Source organism: Cyprinus carpio, chromosome B5, assembly GCF_018340385.1.
Source record: "Cyprinus carpio isolate SPL01 chromosome B5, ASM1834038v1, whole genome shotgun sequence".
In the NCBI taxonomy this organism is placed as follows: domain Eukaryota; kingdom Metazoa; phylum Chordata; class Actinopteri; order Cypriniformes; family Cyprinidae; genus Cyprinus; species Cyprinus carpio.
The window spans coordinates 8538115-8562328 of NC_056601.1; the positions used below are offsets into that span (position 1 = coordinate 8538115).

The 24214-nt window shown below is 38.1% G+C and overlaps 1 protein-coding gene across 1 annotated transcript in view; it reads right to left on the reverse strand.

The window, feature by feature from the left end:
* spns2 (spinster homolog 2 (Drosophila)) overlaps positions 1-24214 on the reverse strand; it is a 68908-nt gene that overhangs the window by 25013 nt on the left and 19681 nt on the right. The window contains exon 3 of the mRNA XM_019104319.2: positions 7305-7441. Within this exon, the coding sequence (XP_018959864.1) occupies positions 7305-7441 (137 nt within the window). The remainder of the gene's footprint in view (positions 1-7304; positions 7442-24214) is intronic.

A 24214-nucleotide genomic window follows, 5' to 3' on the forward strand; every position in this document is an offset into this window, starting at 1 on the left:
CCACCTGACCAGCCAGATGCTGTTGTGTCAGACTTTTGTGTACTAACAAGCTTCCTGTAAATGCTAATGGGATAGTGTGCTATAGCTATATAGTCTTTTACCAAGGCTGCATTTATTTGTTAATTGTAGATATTATTACAATTTTAATATAGTTTAAAATGTAATTTATTCCTGAGCTGATTTTTTAGCAGCCATTTAGCAGTCACATGACTCTTCAGGAATCATTTTAATATGCTGATTTGGTAAAAACTGTTGAAAACTCATTTGTATTTTAGGATTCTTTGATGAATAGATAGAGCATTTATTTGAAATGTAACAGTGTATTGCAATTATTAATGGCTTGTGCTTGTATTATTCTTATTTGTAATGCACATTAGATAAACATGTTTGCTTAATGAAAGTTGAATTCATCCTTTGTTCTCAAAACAGAGGCAGCAATCCTCATGTCCTCTGGCTATTCGATGGTCATTTTGCATTATAAGGATTCCCCCGCTCCCTTTCCTGCTTTTCATCTTTTATTCTTTTTCACCTGACAGTCTTTGGTGTGACAGCAGCACCACAACATGCAGCCAAAAGAAAAACAACTTTACTTGTTGTCAAATGTTACATAATTCTCAGCAGGGGAATTTCTTTAGTGTACGTGACAGGAATCAGCAATGAGAGACTGCAGCAAGCTGGGTTATCCTCTGGCACTGAGAAGATTTCTCTATCCCTCCCTTTCCCTCCCGCTCACTCTCTCTTTCAGCTCTTTTCATGACTCTGCTCAAAAATGACAAAAGCTATGTACTAGTTTATTGACAGAAGTGCTGTGAGGGAATAAGAGAACAGAGGGATAGTGGAGAGGGAAAGTGGATGACTGACTGTTTGTTTTTTACACAACCTTTTCTTCTTTCACCCCAAAACACGCACATCATAAAAAATTAATGCTTGGGCTGTCATTTGCTGAACATACAAGCATCTGTAGAACGGTTCATTGAGATGAGAGACACACACATTGATGTCATCCAGTGTAAGAGGATGTATAGCGAGATGAAGGGGAGGGACTTGAAGATGGTGGTCTGTATAAATGTTATACTATACAATACATATTTAAAATATGTGCGTATATATTATGATAATTTATACTTACTAAGAATTATAAATTATAAATATAAAAGTTAAAAAAAAAAAACCAGCCATTTATTTTGTCAATGTACAATACTTTATCAAAAATAAATGTGACCCTGGACCACAAAACCAGCCATAAGGGTAAATTTTTCAAAGGACAATATTTGGTCAAGATACAATTATTTGAAAATCTGGAATCTGAGTGTGCAAAAAAATCAAAATATTAAGAAAATCGCCTTTAAAGTTGTCCAAATGAAGTCTTTAGCAATGAATATTATTAATCAATTAATGTTTTGATATATTTACAATATGAAATTTACAAAATATCTTCATGGAACATGATCTTTACTTAATATCCTAATGATTTTTGGCCTAAAATAAAAATCAATAATTTTAACCCATACAATGTATTTTTGGCTATTGCTACAAATGTACCCCAGCGACTTAAGACTGGTTTTGTGGTCCAGGGTCACAATAATTATTAAATATTAAATATTATATAATATTTAATATTAATTATTAAAAATACTTCAATTTAAAAATATAAAAACTACATGAATAATTTCCCTGCTTTTTTTTTTTTTTTTATTTGATTTTTTGTTTTTTGTCTAGAGAGTGTGTGTTGTTGTTTTTTTTATTCAGGTCTAATTTCTTTGTAATTATTTGATTAGATTTTTTTCACACTAACACTTTAGTTTTTATTTGAGCTTGTGGTTGAAATCCACAAAGTCGATGCATCTGCCTCGTTGTCTTTGTTTAAAATCAACCAATTCATGAGGCTGCAGGACTGTAGGACTGACTGTGTGTCTGGCTTCCCTCATCCCTCAAAACCATATACATAAACATGAGCTTTCAAATACATTCTGCATGAATATGTGCATATCAGCGCCATTCAGCTCGACCAGCTGACGTGCTATCGAGCAGACAGAGCTTGCGTCGCGGGAGGAAAAACCCGCGGCGGCGGGCTTTGTGTTTACATCAATGACGCGTGGTGCCGCGATGCTGTTGTGATCTGCAAACACTGCTCACCCCTGGTGGAGTTTATGATTATTAAGTGCCGGCCGTTCTATCTGCCGAGGGAATATACTGCCATACTGCTCGTATCGGTTTTACATTCCCCCGAACAACAGCAACAGCAACAGGAACGATGAACTAAATGAACTGTACCAGCACATCAGTGAGCAGCAGACAGCACACACCCCGATGCTTTTTCTCATCATAGCTGGGGATTTCAACCATGCTGACTTAAAGAGTGTATTTCCTAAAATACACCAACACATTAACTTTCCAACAAGAGGTAAAAACATTTTAGACTTTGTTTACACCACACAGAGAGGAGCTTACAAAGCCCTCCCCCCTCCCCCCACCTCGGTGCCTCAGACCACATCACTGTCATGCTAATGCCTGCATACAGACCGCTCGTTAAAGTCGCCAAACCAGTTCAGAAACAGATTCAAGTGTGGCCAGAAGGATCGTCTGAGGCTCTTCAGGACTGCTTTGATACAACTGACTGGAATATGTTTTAAGCAGGCTGCCACTTATAATAACTCCACTGACCTCCAGGAGTACTCGGAGACTGTCACTGCCTACATCACCAAGTGTATTGAGGATGTAACAGTCACAAAAACCATTACTGTCGGGGCCAACCAGAAGCCGTGGATGACAGGGGAAGTCTACAGACTCCTGGAGACGCGGAACGCTGCCTTCAGAGCTGGAGACGAGGGGGGCCTGAGAACAGCCAGGGCCAACCTATCCCGCGGCATCAGAGAGGCTAAGAGACAGTACTCCAGGAGGATAGCCCATCAATTCAGCGACAGCAGAGACACTCGGAGCCTGTGGCAGGGGATACAGACCATTACGGACTACAAGCCCCCACAGCGGACCTGTGACAGCAACATCTCTCTGCTGAACGAGCTGAACACCTTCTTCGCTCGCTTTGAGGCACAAAACAGCTCCACTGCACAGAAGACTCCACCTCCTCCCAGTGACCAGGTGATGATGCTGACCCCGGACAGCGTGAGGAGATCCTTCAGCAGGATCAATGCACGCAAAGCTCCGGGTCCTGACAACATTCCTGGGCGTGTACTGAGAGACTGTGCAGCAGAACTCACTGATGTCTTCACAGACATTTTCAACATCTCACTTAGTCAAGCTGTTGTTCCCACATGCTTCAAAGCTACCACCATCATTCCAGTCCCGAAGAAGCCATCTCCATCATGCTTCAATGACTACCGTCCTGTTGCACTTACTCCCATCCTCATGAAGTGCTTCGAACGGCTAGTCATGCACCACATCAAGTCTGCCCCCCCCCCTCCCTGGACCCATTCCAGTTTGCATATCGGTCCAACCGGTCGACAGATGATGCCATCTCAACTACCCTCCACTCAGCACTCACACATCTAGAGGAAAAAGACTCATACGTCAGAATGCTGTTCATAGACTTCAGTTCAGCATTCAACACAATCATCCCTCAACAGCTCATTCACAAACTGGTCGAGCTGGGGCTCAACACTTCGCTGTGCAACTGGCTGTTGGACTTTCTGACTGGAAGACCTCAGGCAGTACGTGTCGGCAGCAACACATCCAGCACCATCACACTGAACACTGGGGCCCCCCAAGGATGTGTGCTGAGCCCCCTCCTCTTCACTCTGCTGACCCACGACTGCACACCGTCACACAACTCCAACCTCTTCATTAAGTTTGCGGATGACACGACTGTGGTGGGTCTCATTAGCAACAGAGATGAGACAAACTACAGGAGCGAGGTGAGCCGCCTGGCCGGGTGGTGCAGTGACAACAATCTCTCTCTGAACGTGGAGAAGACGAAGGAGATTGTTGTGGACTTCAGGAGAGCACACACTCAGCACGTTCCTCTGACCATCAACGGTGCGACTGTGGAGAGAGTGAGCAGCACCAAGTTCCTGGGTGTGCACATCACAGAGGACCTCTCCTGGACCGACAACACCGCAGCACTGGCCAAGAAATCACAGCAGCGTCTCTACTTCCTCCGCAAATTGAGGAGAGCCAGAGCCCCACCCCCCATCATGTACACCTTCTACAGAGGCACCATCGAGAGCATTCTGACGAGCTGCATCACTGTGTGGTATGGTGCCTGCAACACGTCCTGCCGGAAGACTCTGCAACGCATAGTGAGAGCAGCTGAGAAGATTATTGGTGTCTCTCTCCCCTCCCTCCAGGACATTTATGGAACCCGTCTCACTCGAAAAGCCCTCTGCATTGCAGGTGATCCCACTCACCCGTCACACAGCTTCTTCAGTCTGCTCCCATCAGGGAGGAGACTGCGGAGTCTCCAGGCCAGGACCAGCAGACTGAAGGACAGCTTCATCCATCAGGCTGTCAGGAAGCTGAACTCGCTCCCGAACTTACCCCCCCGTCCCCTCTTCTGCCTCAGGCACCACTGAACTATGAAACCCCCCCCCCCCCCCCCCCCCCAGGTCCCACATCCCCAGGTCCTTCCACCCCCCCTCCCTCTAACATACGAATGTCATGCACCAGTCACTTTGTGCAGCAGTGGTCTGCTCACTACCTCATTCACCATGGATCTGACATCATTCTACCTCCTCATCAGTCAGTTTAATAAAATAACTGCTCTGAGCCCTTTGTCACTTTGTCACTTTTAATCAGACTGAATAAGCTATTTTTTTTATGCACTAAAAATCTTTTTATCTGCACTGTTTGTTCACTGGTTTGCACTCTATCTGCCATGTGCCTTGCGCTGCTTTTATTTAACCTTATTTTTATTTTATTTTTTCTATTATGTCTTTTTTACATTCCCTTATTGTATAGTTTTATCTTATATTTTATATTTGATCTATATTTTTAGTCTCTACTGTTCGTGTTATCTGTATGCACCGGGGGTCTGAGAGTAACGCAATTTCGATTCTCTGTATGTATGTACTGTACATGTGGAAGAATTGACAATAAAGCAGACTTGACTTGACTTGACTTGATATCTAACTAAAAACCACCACTGACATCCCCTGATGTTTTGTTTTCTTGTCATCTGACAAAAGCAAAACAAGATGGTGTTAAAATGGTCATGGGAATCAGACATCCATAAGTCTCCCTTCATTTGCCACTTACATGCCTTACTTATGTTTTTAGGATCATGATTTAAATGTTTAACAAATGTCTTTAAATCTTGTTGTAGCAACACGGTACAGTGAATTGATTGTCTCTTCCCAAAGCCCTGAGAAATCTCATTAAAAGAAGCCGAACATCAAGTTACGAGGGGTTTTAGATAATGAACAGATCAGCAAGAGGTTGTGAGGTCGGTTTAAGCCATACAGAGATTTAGTAGATCATTTCTTCTCAAAGCAGAGTGCTGGACAGCCTATTATTTTCATCAAACTAAGAACTCTTTGACTTCATCCAGATTTCTTATCCCATAAGATGGTTTCTTGGCATAATAGTATTTTTCATCATTTCAGTGTATTCTTATGAAACAGCACTCTCCTTATGATTAATGTAATGCAGACCTTGCAGCAATGTTGAGGTAACATTAACGTGATGGTTATGATGTTGATGAGATCAGATTTCTCTTGGTGGAGAACATTATATAACAGTCCACCGCCCTGGGTCGGATGATTGACAGATAAAGGGATATCTGCAGTCTCTGCACTCATGTATGCATATGTGCATATGTGTGCGGTCTTGGAGAATCATGTGACTTTGATGCAGAGTGGCTTGGCCTGTCAGTATCGACTCAGCACTGCAGATCGAGGAGATTAGCGCATTTATACCCCCCGTTGCGTTTGGCCAGCATACTCTGACCACACACACACACATCTTATAGATATAAATGCAGTCGCCGCATGCACACTCACAAAACAAAAAAAGGCTAACCAAAAGCAAACTGCACACACATACACACTAGATATCACTAAAATCAGTTATCGTAGCCACAAGGAACATTCCTTCGTTGTCATTTCTCAGTCTTCCTCTCATTAAAGTGGCCTTTTAATTAGCTGCCACTCTCTATCTCTATAGCAATAACCTCCCTGGAGACCGGCTCCACACGCACACATACAATTTGATTGAGATGGTCTGTGAGGGATTCTAGATATTAAGCATCAATTTAATCTTAATGTTTTTTTGGCCTGCCTTACTCAGTTTGGCTTTACTGTTGTCTCACTTTATTGACCTGTTCACATACATTTTAAAGAAGAAGCTTAGATGCTGCCTGTATGTCAAACCGATTTTCTGTTCTTTTTATATTATCTGTAACTATAGTTCTGATCGCTAAAGTAAATATAAGTTCCATTTATACTATGATATTATAAAGACAAAATGTTATTTAAAATTTTATTTTTTGGTATTTATGTTGTCACTTTGCAGTACTAAAGCCAAAAGAAAGGATTAACATAATGTCAGGGAAATTAATAATTCAAAATAATTATTAATTTATTCGTAAAATTGATTTGTAAAGCACTTATATCACATTTGCGTACAGTGCAATGTTAACTACAGCAGGCAACTAGGCCCTATTTTTTGTGAATAAGGCACAATCTGTTATTATCGGACTAATTTGCATAGAAAGTGGTGTGTTTGACTTCTGATTAACTGCTATATTCACGATGTAGCTAAGTTCAACAACTTGATTGTTGTCAAGTCTTAAGTGGCAACAAATGCTGTTTGGATTTGTAATTTTATTGGCTTTTATGACTCTAAATGACATGAGTGAGTGAGGCCTGGATAAAACAAAGAATAAGATATAGAGAGCAGACAAAGAGGATGACAAACAGCACTAGAGCTGTAACAAGAGGTCTTATGAGACAGGTCTAGTGTTCTGCTAAGTGAGCATGTCATTTAATCATTTCATCTTAGCAGAAGGGAAAAAGGAAAAAAAGCAAAGTGCGGAAGAGAGAGCAAGAGCGAGAGACATCTAAATAATAAAGTACACTGAGTCCTGCAATGCTGAATGACTCTAGTGTAGTTTCAAAGTGCTCTCAAATGAGCCAGAAACTGAATGAGCTTTAGAGATGCTACTGCATGGGCTGGGTTGCCGTTCTGCTTCTAAAAATACCCAATACCCACTTTCTGAGCAAAAACAAACTACATTTGTATTTTGAGATTCTTCTAAAATGATAATCCCATTGACATGATTGCTTTAAGAGGTTCTGTTGTTTAAGGTTTAAGCTGCTGCTTGTAGAGGAGAAAGAGAGTATGGCACTTACATCTTTGGTAATGAAGGAGCTTAGCAGCGTCACAAAGGACCAGAAGAAGATTCCACAGCTCAGAATGACCTTTCTGTTGAATCGGTCCCCCAGGTAACCAAAAATGGGTGCGGCTATCATGAAACTGCAGATGAAAACTGGAAAGAAAAACAGAGAAAGACACATTTAACTTTCATTTTCACATTACTCTTTCAGTTTTACATTTCGCTCATACTTGGTAGCATTTCCCTGCAGTCACGATCAAAATGACATTGTCAGTTCTTAAAAAATGGCCCACTTGTGCGGATGAAAACTAAAAAGCAGATACCATGTCAACTTGTGAATCCACATCCTTATTCTTTGAAATGAGGAGGAAGCTTTAAGATTCCCTTTCTGTTTCCCTAATTCACTTCCTACCCACATTCCCCTTACGAATGACTGCACATTAACTAATAGCCAGACAAAACCTACTCTAAACCTAAGACTGTTCTTATCACAAGATTGCTTTAACCAAGCAATTTTCCATTACTGTACATTTGCTTAATGCTCATTACTCACATAATTGATTAGGATGCTACCTGCATCTTTCGATTTTTTTTTCATTCTGTTTTATCGTTTAATTCTGATGTTTTTGTCTTTTTCATAGGTTCATTTTTTATTTATTCTGCTTTATCTACACGTTATGCAATGTGAGGTCTTTGCAAGCTTACAGACAAGGAGAAATGCACTGCAAGTGCCATGATCTATAATACATTTACATCCTCCTTTGTGCTGTGTTAAGTCTGGGCTGAAGTTTCAGCCATCTTCCACCCTTGACCAATGGCCATGTTTGGATATTTAATAACTCCCCATTTTGGCGGAAGGCTACATTTTCTGAAGCCACCGGAAACATTGCCCTGTGTTATCCTTGGCTGCTAGTTCAAGCCAAAGCCTGACCTGACTTGAGTATATCCACTCTAGAAACAGGCACGGAGCCTACACCAAGCCTGCTGGGAAATCAGAACTCTCTCCACACACTTGAATCTCTACAAATTACAGTAGCAAATGCTAAATTATCTGCTATTTCATCCCTGAGTTCTCTTGCTTAGTGTTCATAATTAGGCTGCCTTTGAAAATCGTTCCAAAAATGAAAAAGATTTCAGGAAGCTCAATGTTGAGTAAATGCAAAACAAAAGTGAGTTAACTATGTTTGTGTGCTTTGAATGAGTCAAAGCTGGACTTGATTACAAAAACATAGGTCTGATTTGATAAAGAGGATGCTGTAGGATGAGATCTCAAAACAGAAGACACAGGAGGATCAAAACATCACTTTGTTGTTTGATGACAAACAAAAAGTCTAATAATGAAACTCTTTGCTTGTAATTTCTCTGTCACTAAGTACAACACATCAACACAGTCCTTTTATATCAACTACTTGAACTGTTGTTACCACACATTGAGTATAAGAGATTAGAGATAAGTTTTTTTTCTATACATACATTACCGCTCAAAAGTTTTGGAGATATAATATTTTTAAATATTGTAAAATTAAAAGAATTTGAATATTTTTTTTTAATGTAATTTATTTTTTTTACTGGTCATTACTCCAGTCTTCAGTGTCACATGATCCTTCAGAAATCATTCTATGTGCTGATTTGCTCATCAAGAAATATTTTTTTTTAATAATTATGGTTGAAAACAGTTACGCTGTATGATATTTTTGTGTAAACTGTAAACTGTTTTTTTCAGGATTACATATTTAGCTTAACATATTATTAAAAATGGTCATTATTCTTACTACTAAAGAAAGAAAAAAGAAAAAAAGAATTGAAATGAATGTCTATAATGTGCATTTAATTAGAGCATACATTTTCATAGATGATATACTGAATGAACAGAGATCCCACAGGCTATGATCCATCTGAGCACAGTTCAACTAAAGCAATCAACACCTCTCCTTCTTTCTGAGATGCTGATCTCCCCCATTATTCTGGGCTGTCTGAGCCATGTCCTCTGTTAATTCCTCTGTTAATGACCTCACTTCTTGTCTGTGTTCATCACATCATATAACACTGTACATCAATAACACCTGTGTGTTTCTGTGTGACTGTGAGAAAGAGACAGTGAACATATGGACCAGCACCAAACACACAACATGTGTGCAGTGAACGGATCCTAAAATATTCATGCCTCAGCTTTCCCTGATGAACTCTTTGCTCTGAATTAGCATGCTAGACAAATCAGGATGTTCTTTCTTAATAGGGCGAGTTTCACATTAAGGACAGTTTCCTGTCAGAGGGACAAAGTCTAGACATTTACATTTACATTTAGTCATCTAGCAGATTCCCATTCAGAGTGATTTAAAAATGAGAAAGAAAGTAGACACACTTAAAGAGCAAGTACACACTTTAAGCTTTTTTCCTGCATGGTTTAGTTTAGTTGTCAAAACCAAAAAATTAGGCATACATCTTCAAGCTAAAATAAACTATACTAAAAGCTCTTTTGTAGCTCTCCAGAATAATTAATTTTTGATTTGTCATCCTCAATATTTTGCAGCTAATTTTTCTTCTGTAATGACCAATGAAGTGTATACTGTATTTTGACCATTATTCCAATCAACTGTTTGCCTTCATAGCATTTTTAAAGGATAACTATTATTTATTTTTATTATTTATTTTTATTTCTTAATTTCTATGTAATTTAATTACTTTACTAAATTAATTTAATTACTTCAATTCTTTAAAATTTCCTCATTTTTATTTAAATGTTTGACTGAAGAGTTTTTTTTCTGTAGTTTGCCCTCTGCAAGGTGCTCTGACCTGAAGTTATTCACCTGAAGCATGAACATACTTCCTCATAATGGTATTTCTGAGATGCCTTGAGACATGTCACACACCTCACCTGTCTGTCCAGGTGACTACTGTGGGAATTTTCGACTTAAAGCATGTACGCTGCTTTATGTGACCTCCAATGGTGTTTTTCTGAGGGAATTTATTAAGAAAACATGAGCAACTGTGTAATGTGTTTCAAGCGGCTGATTCACCGCCTGTAAATGTCATTCTAGATTCGCTCTCGTTTAGAGCGCAATGTTCCTCTGTCACTCACCGCTACTTGCCTTCTATTTAAAATTCATGCTGTCTTGAAACTGTCAGAAAAGCTCCCAGATAAATGAGTGTACACACTCACACTCCTCTGTTATCCTCCTTATTTTTTTTCCTTGAGGGATAAATGGATGGATTTCATCCCGTCACAGTTCTGACAGAGAATGACAAACACTGCACCTTTACCCCTTGCTTACTTGCTTTCTTTAACCCGTCTGTCAGAGCGTGGTGACCCTTCATATTTGGTCTTTGTCATGCAGGATCCCACTAGTTCTTCAATTTTATATTCCACTGCTATAGTTAGCCTCACAACGGGTTTGCTGTTTTCCATGCTTTGTTTTTAGCAACAGGAACCAAAGAGACTAACTGCTCTGGCTTAATATATATAGTAGGTTATTTGTATATACCCTATCATACCCACAAATATTGAAAACCATCTTGGAGTCCACGGAAAAGTCCTTTTCTGGAATATTTCTTTGGGTTTTACACAAACTTTGCATTATGTTTGGAGTGGAAGAAATGGTTTCAGTAATTGTGGTACAGTGATTCACTGTAGGGAGTCAATACTTGTCTATGGCAAGCCGAGCAGACTTACAGTATCATATGAGACTCACACTCTACTAATAATAGACACACGGGAGATATAAATGAATGTTGCCTATAGAAGGGTGGTGAATGAATCCTTCTTGAATGAGAAATTATTTAAGGATCTACTAAAAGCAGTCATTTAGATCACATTCTGAAATGAATCTATCCTTTATGATTCCATAGGAACCAACCATACTCTACTGTACACCATTGTTTCTTGCAATGCTTTTCTAATTCAATAACCAATGAGCTGGTTCTATTTCATAAATCAAGATCACAAACAAATCACTCATAGCAGACAATTATTTTAATGCTTTTCAAAAACACAATTTTTTGGAGTTGGATTGGATCAGTTTGACAGATCTTTCACTGAACTGAATCAAACTGAGAAGTTACTAAATCAACATCTCACTCACTTACTGAACTGCAAGTTATAATTATTTTGTGACTGTTTTTTAGTCAATGAAGAAGAGTTTGTTTTCTTTAAATAAATACTTTCACACAACAAGGACACATTAAACTGATCAAAAGTGACAGTTAAGGCTTTTACATTGTTAAAAAATCTATTTCCAATAAATACTGTTCTTTTGTTCATAAAAGAATACAAATTCAGCTTTATCATCACAGGAATAAATTACATTTAAAACTATATTAAAATAGAAACAGTTATTTTAAATTCTAATAATATTTCACTATATCATCGTATTTCTGATCGACCAAATGCAGCCTTGTTGAGCATTAAACACTTTTATTAAAAACATAAAAAACTCTTACTGACTTCAAACTGTGTGTATTGTTTTAGGAAACTTATGTACACTGGAAAGAAGCATTTAAAAACAGTTTTAAAATGAATGTGCTTCATGTGATGCAGTAAGGTGGAATTTTTGCCTGAACTTCCTGTATCTTTAAGACACTCTCAGTGCATTCTACATCTAGTATTGAACTTATTTAAGTCTAATTGTTTGCAACATACCATACCTCTGACCTAAACGGAAATTTTCTTTAACTAGACACTGACTAAAGGAACAACAAGATTTTTCTCACAGTACCTGAGATGCCACACGCCTGAAACATCTCAGGTTCGAATTTGCGGTTGATGCTTGACAACAGAACTCCGTAATGAAATAGCAGAGATGCCAGTTCGCATTCCGCTACCTGTGAACTGCTGTAAACAGAAGAAACCCAACCTGCTTCTGTTGATGCAAATTACAGCCTGATGCAAATTACATGCTGTAATTATCCGTTTTAAATCACATCACAGAAAAACATCAGTCGATGATGCTTCTGACGTGTTGTAATGTCAAGCTCTACAAAAGTTGCTTTAATAGGCTCATTAAGCGATTTTACCCTTCTAGACAACACATATTTGGGCTCTGTCATATTTGGGCCTTCCCCATACAGCCAATGGCTATTTGAGCCAGTGTGGGCGAGTGTGATTTAACAGGCAAAAGTGGGTCATGTGTGGTGGGCTATAGCTGTGGATGACTAAACTAATGACATCACACTGCATTTAATTGCTTGGATATCTTTCATTGGCAGTGTTCAAAAACGCCTCTACTTCGTGACTCAACCTTCAATCGCAGTAGGAGTGAGTGATGTAATAAGTGTAGGAGTAGCCTCAGAAAATAATGAGATACCTAGAATCAAGACAAATCAATATCAGTCAACGGTCATTTTAATTTAACAGATTCAATGAATTGTAAGTTTGAGTGTCCGTGTAGGCTGAATCGAAGAATACTAATCCTTGCTTTGATCAAAGACCAAAGCTTTATTAGAGAATGTTACTATGACAACAGAAGACTATACCTGTACTGCACTGTGCAGTTTGTGACTCAGTCTACAAGAATTATCATAGCTTTAACCAGCATTGTCCCACCGTCAAGGAGAAACACGCTCGGCCATGAAGCCTTCACCTGTGTGACAATAACGACTTCTGTTCTCCTCTAATCATTTCTTTTGGACGGCATTTGGATGGTGTGTGAGTGGGTGTGAAAAATCGTGACTAGCTAGTCTAAGCAGAATCGGCCAAGAGGACACGCACAGAAACACAGCACCTCAGGGTGGAATCAACACAACTTCCACTCCACTGCTGAATGCACAGAAAGAGTTTTGACTTTTTGAAAGCAAAGCCATCAGGGCCACTAGTTCATTAAGAAAGTGTTATAAAACCTATAAATTGCTGGCATTGAGATGGAAAGTGTTATACAACAGGTTAATAAGGGGAACGCTGAGCTCAGTGAAGACATCATAATTAGCCAGAAAGTGTCAGGGACACCCCAGATTAAAAAGGCTTAGTTCAGGGAAAAAATGCATTTGCTGCATAAATGCATCATTACATGAAGAGTGTATAATGTGAAACTGCATCTATAGAGACAAGGCAAGAGGATCTCCATCATTTGCTGCAAGACTGAACTAACTTGTAAATGTTAGGTTGCAGGAGAGATTGTGATGTGGACTGGACTGAAATTTCTTATGAGCACTTTTATCTCTGATCTGTAAAACACACTCTTTAAAATAAAGGCTCCAAAAGGTTGTTTTTGCAGTGATACCATAGAGGAACCATTTGAAGAACCAATGAACAGTGATTTTAAAAATCTAAAGAACCTTTTTTGACTAAAGAATGTTTTGTGCATTTGAAAGGTTCCATGGATGTTCAAGATTCTTCATGGAACCATCAATGCCGAGTGTAAAGATCTTTTTTTTCTGTTTATTGAAGGTCTGAGAGAGAGAGTAAAATGCATGTTTACACACAGTTGTTCATGTTTGTTATATCAGTGTGTCTTTGTGTGAATGTAGGCCTGTTTGCTTTCATATGCAAGTTAAACTCTCTTTAGTTGACAGTCAAGTCCATGATCTGACCTTGATGGAGGGCACACACTCTTTGTCCTCCTTCTGTTCTTTTGTTAGGAATCTCTCTGCTGAACCAGTGGAGTGTGTTCATCATACTAAATCATCATACTTCTCTTATCGGCTCTCTCCAGCTTTGCAAATGTTTTCATAACTTCTTGATCTCATAATCTTATAGCCAGGCATTTAGGGTAATCTAATAGACAGACCTTGGCCTTTAAATGTGATGTTCAACCAATATAAACAGACAGTGAGAACAGTGCCCTGCTGTTATGTTATACAGCAGTGTTTGAGGTGTTTATAGTGATGCTTGCTTGTTTTTTGTTTTTTTTAATAATTATAAATGGCACAATAAAGCATTTGGAGATATTTCTTTACTTTCCCATTCAGTTTTCAGACTAAATTAATGGCATATTTGTGCTATGATAACAAGTGCAGTACAGTATGTTGTGCTTTGATCTTTGAAGAGGATCTTTTACCTGTCACGAAACGTTGGTGACATTCTTTTTTGATTCGATGGAATTGCTCGTGTTAAACGATGCCAGGTAATGATCACGGAAGTATCAATTTAAAATATGTGAGCTGAAAAACAAGTCCTTAGATGGTTAAGAGGATGTGTGTTGGTAAGAAAGGAACGCAAACATTATCTAAGAGAGTGTAGACAAGGAGTGTGCATTCTCTCTCCACTGACGTAGAGTTTAGTTTTTGTTTTAGCTGAACATACCTGAACATATTTTTCACTGGACAGTGACTGAGTCAGGTGCATGAAGGTATGCAGGTACTGCATTTCTAACAAATAAGGGCTGGCCACTGTTAGTCAGCAATTTTCAGCATGTCACACTTATTCCAGGAAATGCAGTTTGGGTACAGTTTTTTTTGTTGACTGCTGAAGTTCATTAACCTTGTCATGAAATGCGTTTGCCATGAGTTTGTATGCAAATGTTTTTGCAAGAAGTTTCTAATGCTCACCAAGTCTGTATTTATTTGATTAAAAATACAGAAAAACCTAAATATTTTGAAAACAATTTAAAATAACTGTTTCCTATTTTAATATATTTCAAAATGTGATTTATTTCTGTGATGGCAAAGCTACATTTTCAGCATCATTACTCCAGCAGTGACACATGGTCCTTCAGAAATCTTTCACATATGCTGATTTGTTGATCAGCAGTTGATTTGTTGAAAACAGTTGTGCTGTTTAATAATTTTGTGGAAACTTTGTTTTTTTTTCAGGATTTGTTGATAAATAGAAAGTTAAAAAGCTAAATTTATTTTAAATTTGTAATAATGTTACATTATAAACGTCTTTACTGTCCCCTTTGATCAATTTAATGCATCCTTGAATAAATATATAATATATATTTATTTCTTTAAAAAAAAAAAAACTAATGCAGTGTACATTAATGTAATGTGAAGCATTTTTGGTTGTACTTTTACAAATTTCATAGAAAAAATAAGGCTAGTACTGTACTATTAACTTTAAACTGTTTGCTGTAATACGCCTGAAACCGCAGAACAATCAGATACAGTGAATTATGCATGTCCGAACCATTCATTCTTCAAACAAACAGCTCAAACAAATGACAGTCTGTGGACTTTGCAGGTGCTGAGAGACAGATGCTGAGGAAGTGACATTAAACAGGAAGCCGTCTGACGTCTGTGTATATTTGTGTATGTGGATGGTTGAATACCTGCATGTGTCTTTTCTCATTGTGTGTTCACAATCTATAGATGCCTCAATAGAATATGAGAGGATGTTGAGTTGTTTGAGAGTAAAAAGACAGTGCAATTAATCAAGCCAAAGCAAACAGCTGAAAGTATAGTGGAAGCTGAACAAAGAGATTCAAAGCTCCATTTTCATGAAGAATATAATAACACAGTAAACAGTGGTCACCTATAACAAGATAAATGGTCCTAAAACTGAAATGCAAGACATCACATCAGGCAGAAAAGCATAGGTAGTTTATATTAGTAGCTGCTCTAAAGTAGAAAATATGACACAGAAAATGCTCTGATGTCATAACTAACAGCTGATACTCCTAATCCTGCAACTTACATAACTGTTTAGCCATTGGAAAGATGCATGCAAAAATAGCATCCACTATTACTTCTCATACACTTCTGTCAATGTTTAGTGCTAGCAGCAAGGAAAACGGATGCATCACAGCTGCGATGATGGAAAGCTTTCAAGTGACTATTATGCTGTTCTGTTCAAAACTGTTCAAAAAGGCTGACGACAAATGCTTAGCCATTAGCTCAGGGGCAGCCTGTCCACGAATTAGCCACCCACAATCCATCCCTCCACTTCCTCACACACAGAGAAAGAATATTCCATAAGGTTTTTTTCCATCTTCCATTAGAAATGTGTTTGAGAGAAGCAAACTTTAATAGAGATGTCCTTAAAACATGGCTTAAATGGACTTATGTCGAACAGCAGAGGCAGTTATTTTGTGATAAGGCTGAAGTGGTGACAAATTTTGATTCAGTTAGCGTTCATATTTTTTTTCCTAAAGCTACAGTTTTTTGTTTTGTTTTGTTTTTTAATGAACATGCAATGTGTTTTATAAGACAGCTGGAAGTTTTCAGAATTAAAAATGGGAATAACATTGAGCACTGAATGAAAAATAACACAAAGCACTTTCATGTAGTTTACAGCATGCAGTATCATTTTGAATTGGAGGGTGCTGTTTTGTTTCTGTATGCCCATATTAACTGCAGTTCTTATGTGAAAGTGGTTTTTAAAAATGTGGGTCAGTGTTGGTTTGTGGGATGGAGAGCGGAAAGAGTTTGTGGATTAGTGCTGGTAAATGAGGCTGACCTGTCCAGGGTCATTTTAAGATACAAAAAAGGCAAAATAGTAATTAGCAAAAATACTACAAGGTAAAAATCTAAAAAAGTATACCAATTAGAGTTATGATTGCATAGGTCCAGTATAGGATACAGATGACGAAGATAATGTTAAAGGAGGGATACTCTTAAAGTAAAGTTTTTCTGGTCTCCATTATAACAATGAGAATGTATACAAAATGTATTTGTAAAGCAAAACCTAGCAATCTCAAAGACAAAATGCTCTGAATGATGATGTATCATAAAACTATGCAAAGCACTAATCTTTCTAAATCTGCTTCGGAACAATATCTATTGTGAAAATTGTTATTGCAACTGACAGCTCCATTTTAATAACACTGTGACTAAGCTTGACACCCAAAAACCTATTCACATAACACATACACCTGTTGCATACCGCTAATGAAAGTATGCAAAATATTCCATTTTTCAGCCTGGATTCTCATCTTTACTGTAAATCTGTCAGGGAGGTGTTATACGCTCTCTTCTCGGTTCACATTACAGTTTCCTTGTAAAATTGTGCAACATTATAAAGTAAAACATGGCGCTTCACCTTTAAACCTCAATGAAGGTTTTCAGAAAATTTTAATATGCAAGTTTGCATCCAAGGATGTTTTTGCGAGAAAAAGTTTAGCGTATTAGAATGTCTACCGATACATCTGATGGAAATGCTAATTAATTCCTGTAAATGCAATCTCTTTTTTTTCTGCGCATATACGTTGATACTTCAGATGTCATGAATAGTTTGAAAACACTTATTGTGAACCGCTCACAGGCCATTCCTGTAGTGTTTGTCAGATTTTTGCATTGACATTTAGCATCCAGACAGAAGCTGCTGTCATGCCTATGACGGATGTATCTGTGTGTCTACCCAGAGACTCCACCTTTGGATTTTTCTAACCTTCATGCTCATGCATACCTTCTTCAGAATTCCCCTTCAATGAAGGGCTTAGCTGATGCTTTAACCACAACACAAACACACAGAGCTGCCTACCCACTGAACATCACCAGCATTCCTCTCGTTTACTTCATTGCAAACCATTTCAAAGAAACTATTTCAGGCTTCAGTAGTGTTTGATTTATGTGTGTGAGAGCACATGTTTCTTGGCCTATTATGTGTAAGTCGTTGGGTAAAGCTTCACTGAAACAGGCCACACTGTTTGTAGTGTACCAGAATGTAGCAGTGACATTTTTTTTTTGATAAACCACGTTCAACGCTGCCAAGGTTCTGGGGTGAAGCCTTGCGATTGTGTGGCCCGCATGTGGAAGTTGTGGTAAATGGTGTTAGGTTATTACACTTTTCACCACTTACTATTAGCTCTCAGCTGCATGCGTGCCTTTCAACAGATCTGAGAGGGAGGAGAGGAGCGCCGCTGATAAAAGGGAAGATCAACTCAACACTTTCCAGGTGAATAGTGTTAGCACAGAGACTGTGGGACATATACATGGTGCGTAGGCACACATTATGCACAGAAACACACTTCTTTGAAGAAACACAGTTGCACTTTTACAACCTTCCACACACAGACTAACAATACCACAGGCTAGATGTTTTAAATGTCCACTGGAGGTTTTAAATTGAATCCAGATGAAGATTTATATTCAGAATTTTCATCAGTTTGGTGTGTTGAGGTAGCTCTTTTGAAGTTAGCTTCCCAAAATACAAGAGAGTTTAATTTTGAACAGATTTCTAATTAACTAGAATCTTTTGATGCATTTCACCGATAAGACTCATTAGATTTTTTTTCTGCAATTGTCACTAAAAGCATCAATTAGAACTATAAGCACAAATTTATGCAATAAACATAATGACAAACAGAAATATTTACCTATTTCACTATGGAAGGATATAAAATGCCAAGCATGGACTTGAAATGAAGCAGTGAATCATTTCTTTGGACAGATTTTTTTGAATTAACTGTTTTGTTTTTTGTGAATGAATGAACTGTCCAAACTAACTGATTTACTAAAATGAATCACGTGAAAAAACGAGTTGTTTTCTTTGGATAGGTTCTTTTGAATGAACTGTCCAAACAAAGTGATTTACTAAAATGAAACGCCTGAAAAAAACGAGTTGTTTTCTTTGGATAGGTTCTTTTGAATGAACTGTTCAAACAAAGTGATTTCCAAAGGTGAATCGTGTGAAGCAATATATTGTTTCTTTGGACAGTTTTTTTTTCAGTGAATGAATGAATGAATTAATGAATGAATGAACGAACTGTTCTAACTATAATTAATCACATTTCCCAAGACTACTTGAAAGACAGAATAGTCCAGAATTTGTGATTTACTCGCTCACTTCACTCAACTCTAAAGCTTCATGCACAATATAATGTGATATTTTTAAAAAATCATGTAGCGTCTTGTCACACTACACTGTCACCCAGTAAGAAAATGTTGTTTAACTGGGTGCATCACTGCTCTCAGACAGTTATTTCCCAACAGAGCACAGAAAATATGTTCTGACAATGAAATTCCTTCACCATGGACAATAAAGGTAAAAGAAGTCAACCGTACATGGGAAATGAAGCTTTAACTGTATTTTTACAGTACCGGCCTTGGTTAGAAACCAGAATTGAGTCGAGAAAAGATAATATCCTGTAATTTTCTTGCTTACGGCTGGTTAAACTCCATGTTATAGCTGGGAGCTGGTGTGAGAAGCGCTGGATATGGGCTTTTTTTAAGTGGGTGTGGAGTTTTCCTCTCCAGCCGTAAGTGGTAAGTGCAAATGCACACAAACCCTCACGTACACACATAATATATCAAAGAATCACACCCATGTTCTCTCTCCCTGAATGTACTGTAATAAACGGTTTGACCTTGAGAGATTTATTGTGTCTGGATGGGTGGTTGAGTCCACAGGGGACAGAGAAGAATAGACCCTCGCCTTGTATTGATTTGTGCATGTCTTCATCATACAAGAAAATACTCAAGGTTTGTGCCAAGCCTAATCTAACTCTAATGTCCGAGGGAATATTTTGGGTCATTGTCAAAAATGCTTTGTTGTGTTGACCACTGAGAGAGCATCAGTACAGATTGGGTCTGATGTTTTTTGTCTGTTTATTTGCTCCCTCTGTTCCTGTATTCCAGTTTTGGAGGAAAACTGTCCAAGCAGACTCTTTCAATGAAAGAGAGGATGCCTTTGTGAATTTCGGTTGAGGTGGGCCATTCCCTGGTTTTGGGGTTAATGCTTGCTGTGATTGGCTGCAGGGTTTTGATTGGCACAAAGCTCTGTGAGCATGGGGTTTAAAGGGGATCAATGAAGCTCCCGCCCCCATCCCCGGTGAAACATAGCCTAAACATTATCCACACACATTATATAAAATATATATACATGAACATATGTACATGAATCTTGGAGAAAAATTTGCTTAATTCTGCTATTTATTTATTTATTTAAAATTGTGCAGAAATGAGCTTGACATTTCTTTGAGATTCACCCATCAGGCTGATCTAAAGCAGATTCAAGCTGTAAGACCTACATATCTATTCATAGCATGTGCAAAGATGTGGATTTTCTGTATTGATTGCTCATTACCCAGTGTCAAAGCCAGGCTGATGGAGAGAGAAATTGGTTTTTATTTTTTCCCTCCGTTTTCGCATTGACATGGCTGTGGATCATTACATCTCTGTGCCATTGACTGTGGGAATGATGAGCAGGTGCTGCGCTTTCCCTCTTTCATTTCCATCTCTCTCGCTTAGTCTATGTCCGTCTCCTTCGAGCACATCTCCCGCTTTCTGTTTCCTGCTGTGGAATCCATTTATTCATTTTTTAGACGCCTGTCAAATTGACAGTGCTGCAAAAACAGCTACAGAGCAATGTCTTGTGAGAAACCTAATGATACCAAGAGGAGAAGAAACCAGGGATATCACAGTACAGCTGTGATCTGAGTGTGAACAGCTGATAATACACAGATACAGTAGCTCCTCACTGTCCAGGCCAAAGAAATCAGAAACTGTAAGATCTGCCATTAAAACGAAAGCTGAGAAGGGGACAATTGTGGCTGTGTAAACATACAGTGGAAGTGCTGTACTACAGGAGGCCTGTGTGTCTGTGGTTGACATCTCACTTTTTTTAAATAATGTCTTGAAATGGCTCATGGCTATATAAGCCAATATCCTGACGGACACGATCCACACAGAAATTTCTTCTCAGTATAGTGCATTCTTTGTCTGGGTGGATGTAGTTGAGCACCTGGGCTGCAGTCATTCACTGGCCACAGACTGACTGCAGCTATATACAACACATGCCCTAGACGGAGCGACTAGACGAAGACATGGACTCAGCGGAGTCGTGTCAGGATTCAAAAGCAGCGTCCGCTCCTGCCGTGACAGATGGGATAGGAGGCAACGGCAGACACACACCTCACATGCAGACAAGAGCTGCCATCTTTGACCAGAGGGCACTGACCTCTTGACCTTTAGAGCAATGCAGTCTAATTAGAGTCTCTACGGTGTCATCAGAAAAGTGAAACATACCATATCATATTTTCGTCCTTATAAAAATGATTATTAATCACTATAGCTCATAATCAAGACCTATAAACTTCAGTATTAAAGTTAGGTAACCCTCACCTTTTATGCTATGGACATAAATACCATAATACCACAAATCATGCACCAGCTTTAAATGTTTGCTATTACTTTTCTAATAGAATAGACTTTTTAATCTAGTAGATCTAGTAATCTAGTTTAATCTAAAAGTGAAAAAACTCATATCTTTGATATTTGGGGTGGGCTTTTTTGACTTCGGCCTGTAGATAACACATTAACAACTTCTCTGAACTTAGGATGCATAATTATTAAAAAAATAAATAAAAAAAGCTAAAATCATTATGTCTTAGTGCACAACATGTGCCAACCATCTTCCCAAATTTGCTATGATAAATCATAAACCTGCTGTTGTCAACAAAAGTGAAGCTTTAAAGGCTCCCTTTGGTTTTCTGCCAACATAAAAGCTTGACAGTTAAATGTCTGAAAATTAATAAATTTTTGGTATTGTAATTTTATCAGTTTTACTATAAAAATAATTTTAGTAATATTTATTGTTTTAATATTTTATAATTTATTTTATAATGATTTATTTAATTAGTATTAGTAATAGTAGTAGTAGTATTTTACAGTTATATTGATATGTAATCACATAATATTTGGCCAAATTGTGCACCCTACAAACAAGCGCAGCAAACCTGACAATTATTTATAGTATTTAACTCACAATTTTTTATAAACAGTTAATCTGCATCCCCCCAAATCATGCAGCCCTACTTTGAACCACGTTAGGACATGCATAACATTGTGGTGGTATATTTTACACTGACAAGAAAGCACATTTTTATTATTATTTCTTTGTGAGAAAATTATAGTTACTAATTATTTCTGTCAAAACAATCGCAGGCCTTTTTAGGATTAAAAATCAGTCCAGGTTTCAGGTTGCATATGACTCAAGACCACCTAGTAAACTGATGCTTAGACCACAGAAAATTGTAACATTCGGCTGTCTAAAGTTCATCCTCATCTATCCATCTTCAGCAAATATTTCTCTTTTAGACGAAGAGAGGCCATCCAGATTCCCCACACCCATCCTTAAAATGCCGATGTCACCTACTAAACAAAAGAGCAAGGAGGAGGCCCTCGGGACAGTAATAACATCCGAGTTAACCCTCTCTTCTTTCCACATTCCATCTTCATTATTTCCATTTTCTATCTCGCAGACGTCCAGAACTGCCTGCAGGTGTCGTGGCTAGCAAACAGTCAATTCTTCTTCTATGTCAACAATAATTGCTCTTTCCCGCTAATCTGAAATTAATATCTCTTAGTCTGATAGAGGTTTGGTTAAAAGAAATAAAGCATGAGAGAGCATTGGGAGTGGGATCAAATCTAGAAGGATGTGATTGACAGGTATGACAGCCACAGGCAAAAGCACATTGTGTAAAGCCAGATAAAGTCAATATTGCCCTCATAGGGTTACATGAGAGCAGTCTTTGTGTCAATATCGAGTACAGACACACATTTATCTGGAAATATGACACTGGGCATCACTTGAAGGACACAAACCAGACATGTATCATATAACCAATATTTTACATATATGAAATATTTTTGCAGAAATTGAATCTTTCATCTCCTAGATTTGTTAATATGAGAGTTTTGGTACTCAACACATTAAATCATTGATGCACAAGGCCTGAATCACACTGTGCTGAGGTTTGTGGTATGACTTCATCTCTGTGGTACTTGATACTCTAGTTTTCCCACAGCCCATCATTCACTAATTTACTGTATGTTTACTTCCTTTTGTTATGACAATGACACACTATCATGACAGATCGACTCGCAAAGAAAGGCCTATGAGTTTAATTATATTATGAAAAGCTTCTTCCTCCCAACCTGTCACTATATTTCACGTCCTGTTTTATGGTAGACTGCCTTAGTCAGCTATTCCTCAAGACTTTCCTTAAGACATTAATCTCAACATCTCTTTGTGCCATGTGCGCTTTAAGACATCCTGCCACAGTCTGTAGTTTTTGGAAAAGCTAGCTCTGTCAAACTAACAGATGTGTGTGCAAAAACAAACAAACAAAAAACTTTGTATGTCACAATAGGACACACTCCAGATGATCTCACGCCATCCGTTCAACCAACTTTTCACACTGAGGTTCTCAGCCAGTGGCCAGAGCATCTGAAATTTCATTGCGTTGTGTGAAGACTGAGGTCAGACTGGGATCAGGGGCCAAACTAAACCTGCCGCAGACACTTTCTCTACACTCTAAGTAAGCACAGACCCCATGCACTGCTTAACAAAGGCATTTTTCATAGGATGTGGTTTGCTTTGATATTTTGTTGAAGCTCGATTTTATTAGCGCAAATCATATTTTTATGTCTATAACAAAAAAAGCCTGCTAAAAGATAATAAGAAATCTCTACCAGTAATGTATTGATGGCAACCCATGTGCTGGGAAAAAAAATTGTTCTTCACTCCATTCCATCTCTTCCCTGCTCCAGTCCAGATTTTGTTTGTTTTTCAATCTAAAAAAAAAAAAAAAAAAAAACTAAACGCCCTATTGTACATTTATTTGTTTGTTTTCATAGGGCCATATCTTGCCATATTTTGAGGCTTCTCAACTCAAAAGTCTCAATTTAACCCCTATTTAGAGTGATTCTCAAGACAATTTCACAGCATGAGAGGTGCCATCCCTCCTGTAGCATATAGACCAATAATTGGCTGCCATGCTGTCAAAGCACCAATTCCCTGCTGAGAATCATCCTATAGAAAGTTTCCAAGCAGTCATTCACTTTATGGTTAACCTGAGCCAAGCAGAATTGTAATGTTTATTTGCTTCCAATTACAGACTAATCAGAAACACATTTTCTTCAGTGAGTGACAGTACGATTTCTACAGTCTAAATTGGTCAGCTAAGCAAAAACAGAGAAGAACTCTTTCTTACGGTCTGACAGAATGAAAGTTTTCCTTTGTATATCTCACTCACCTCTACAGTCAGTTATATCATATAATTGAGCTGAATTAAACTTGATGTCTCACTTCAAAAAATCCAAACTTTTGAATGG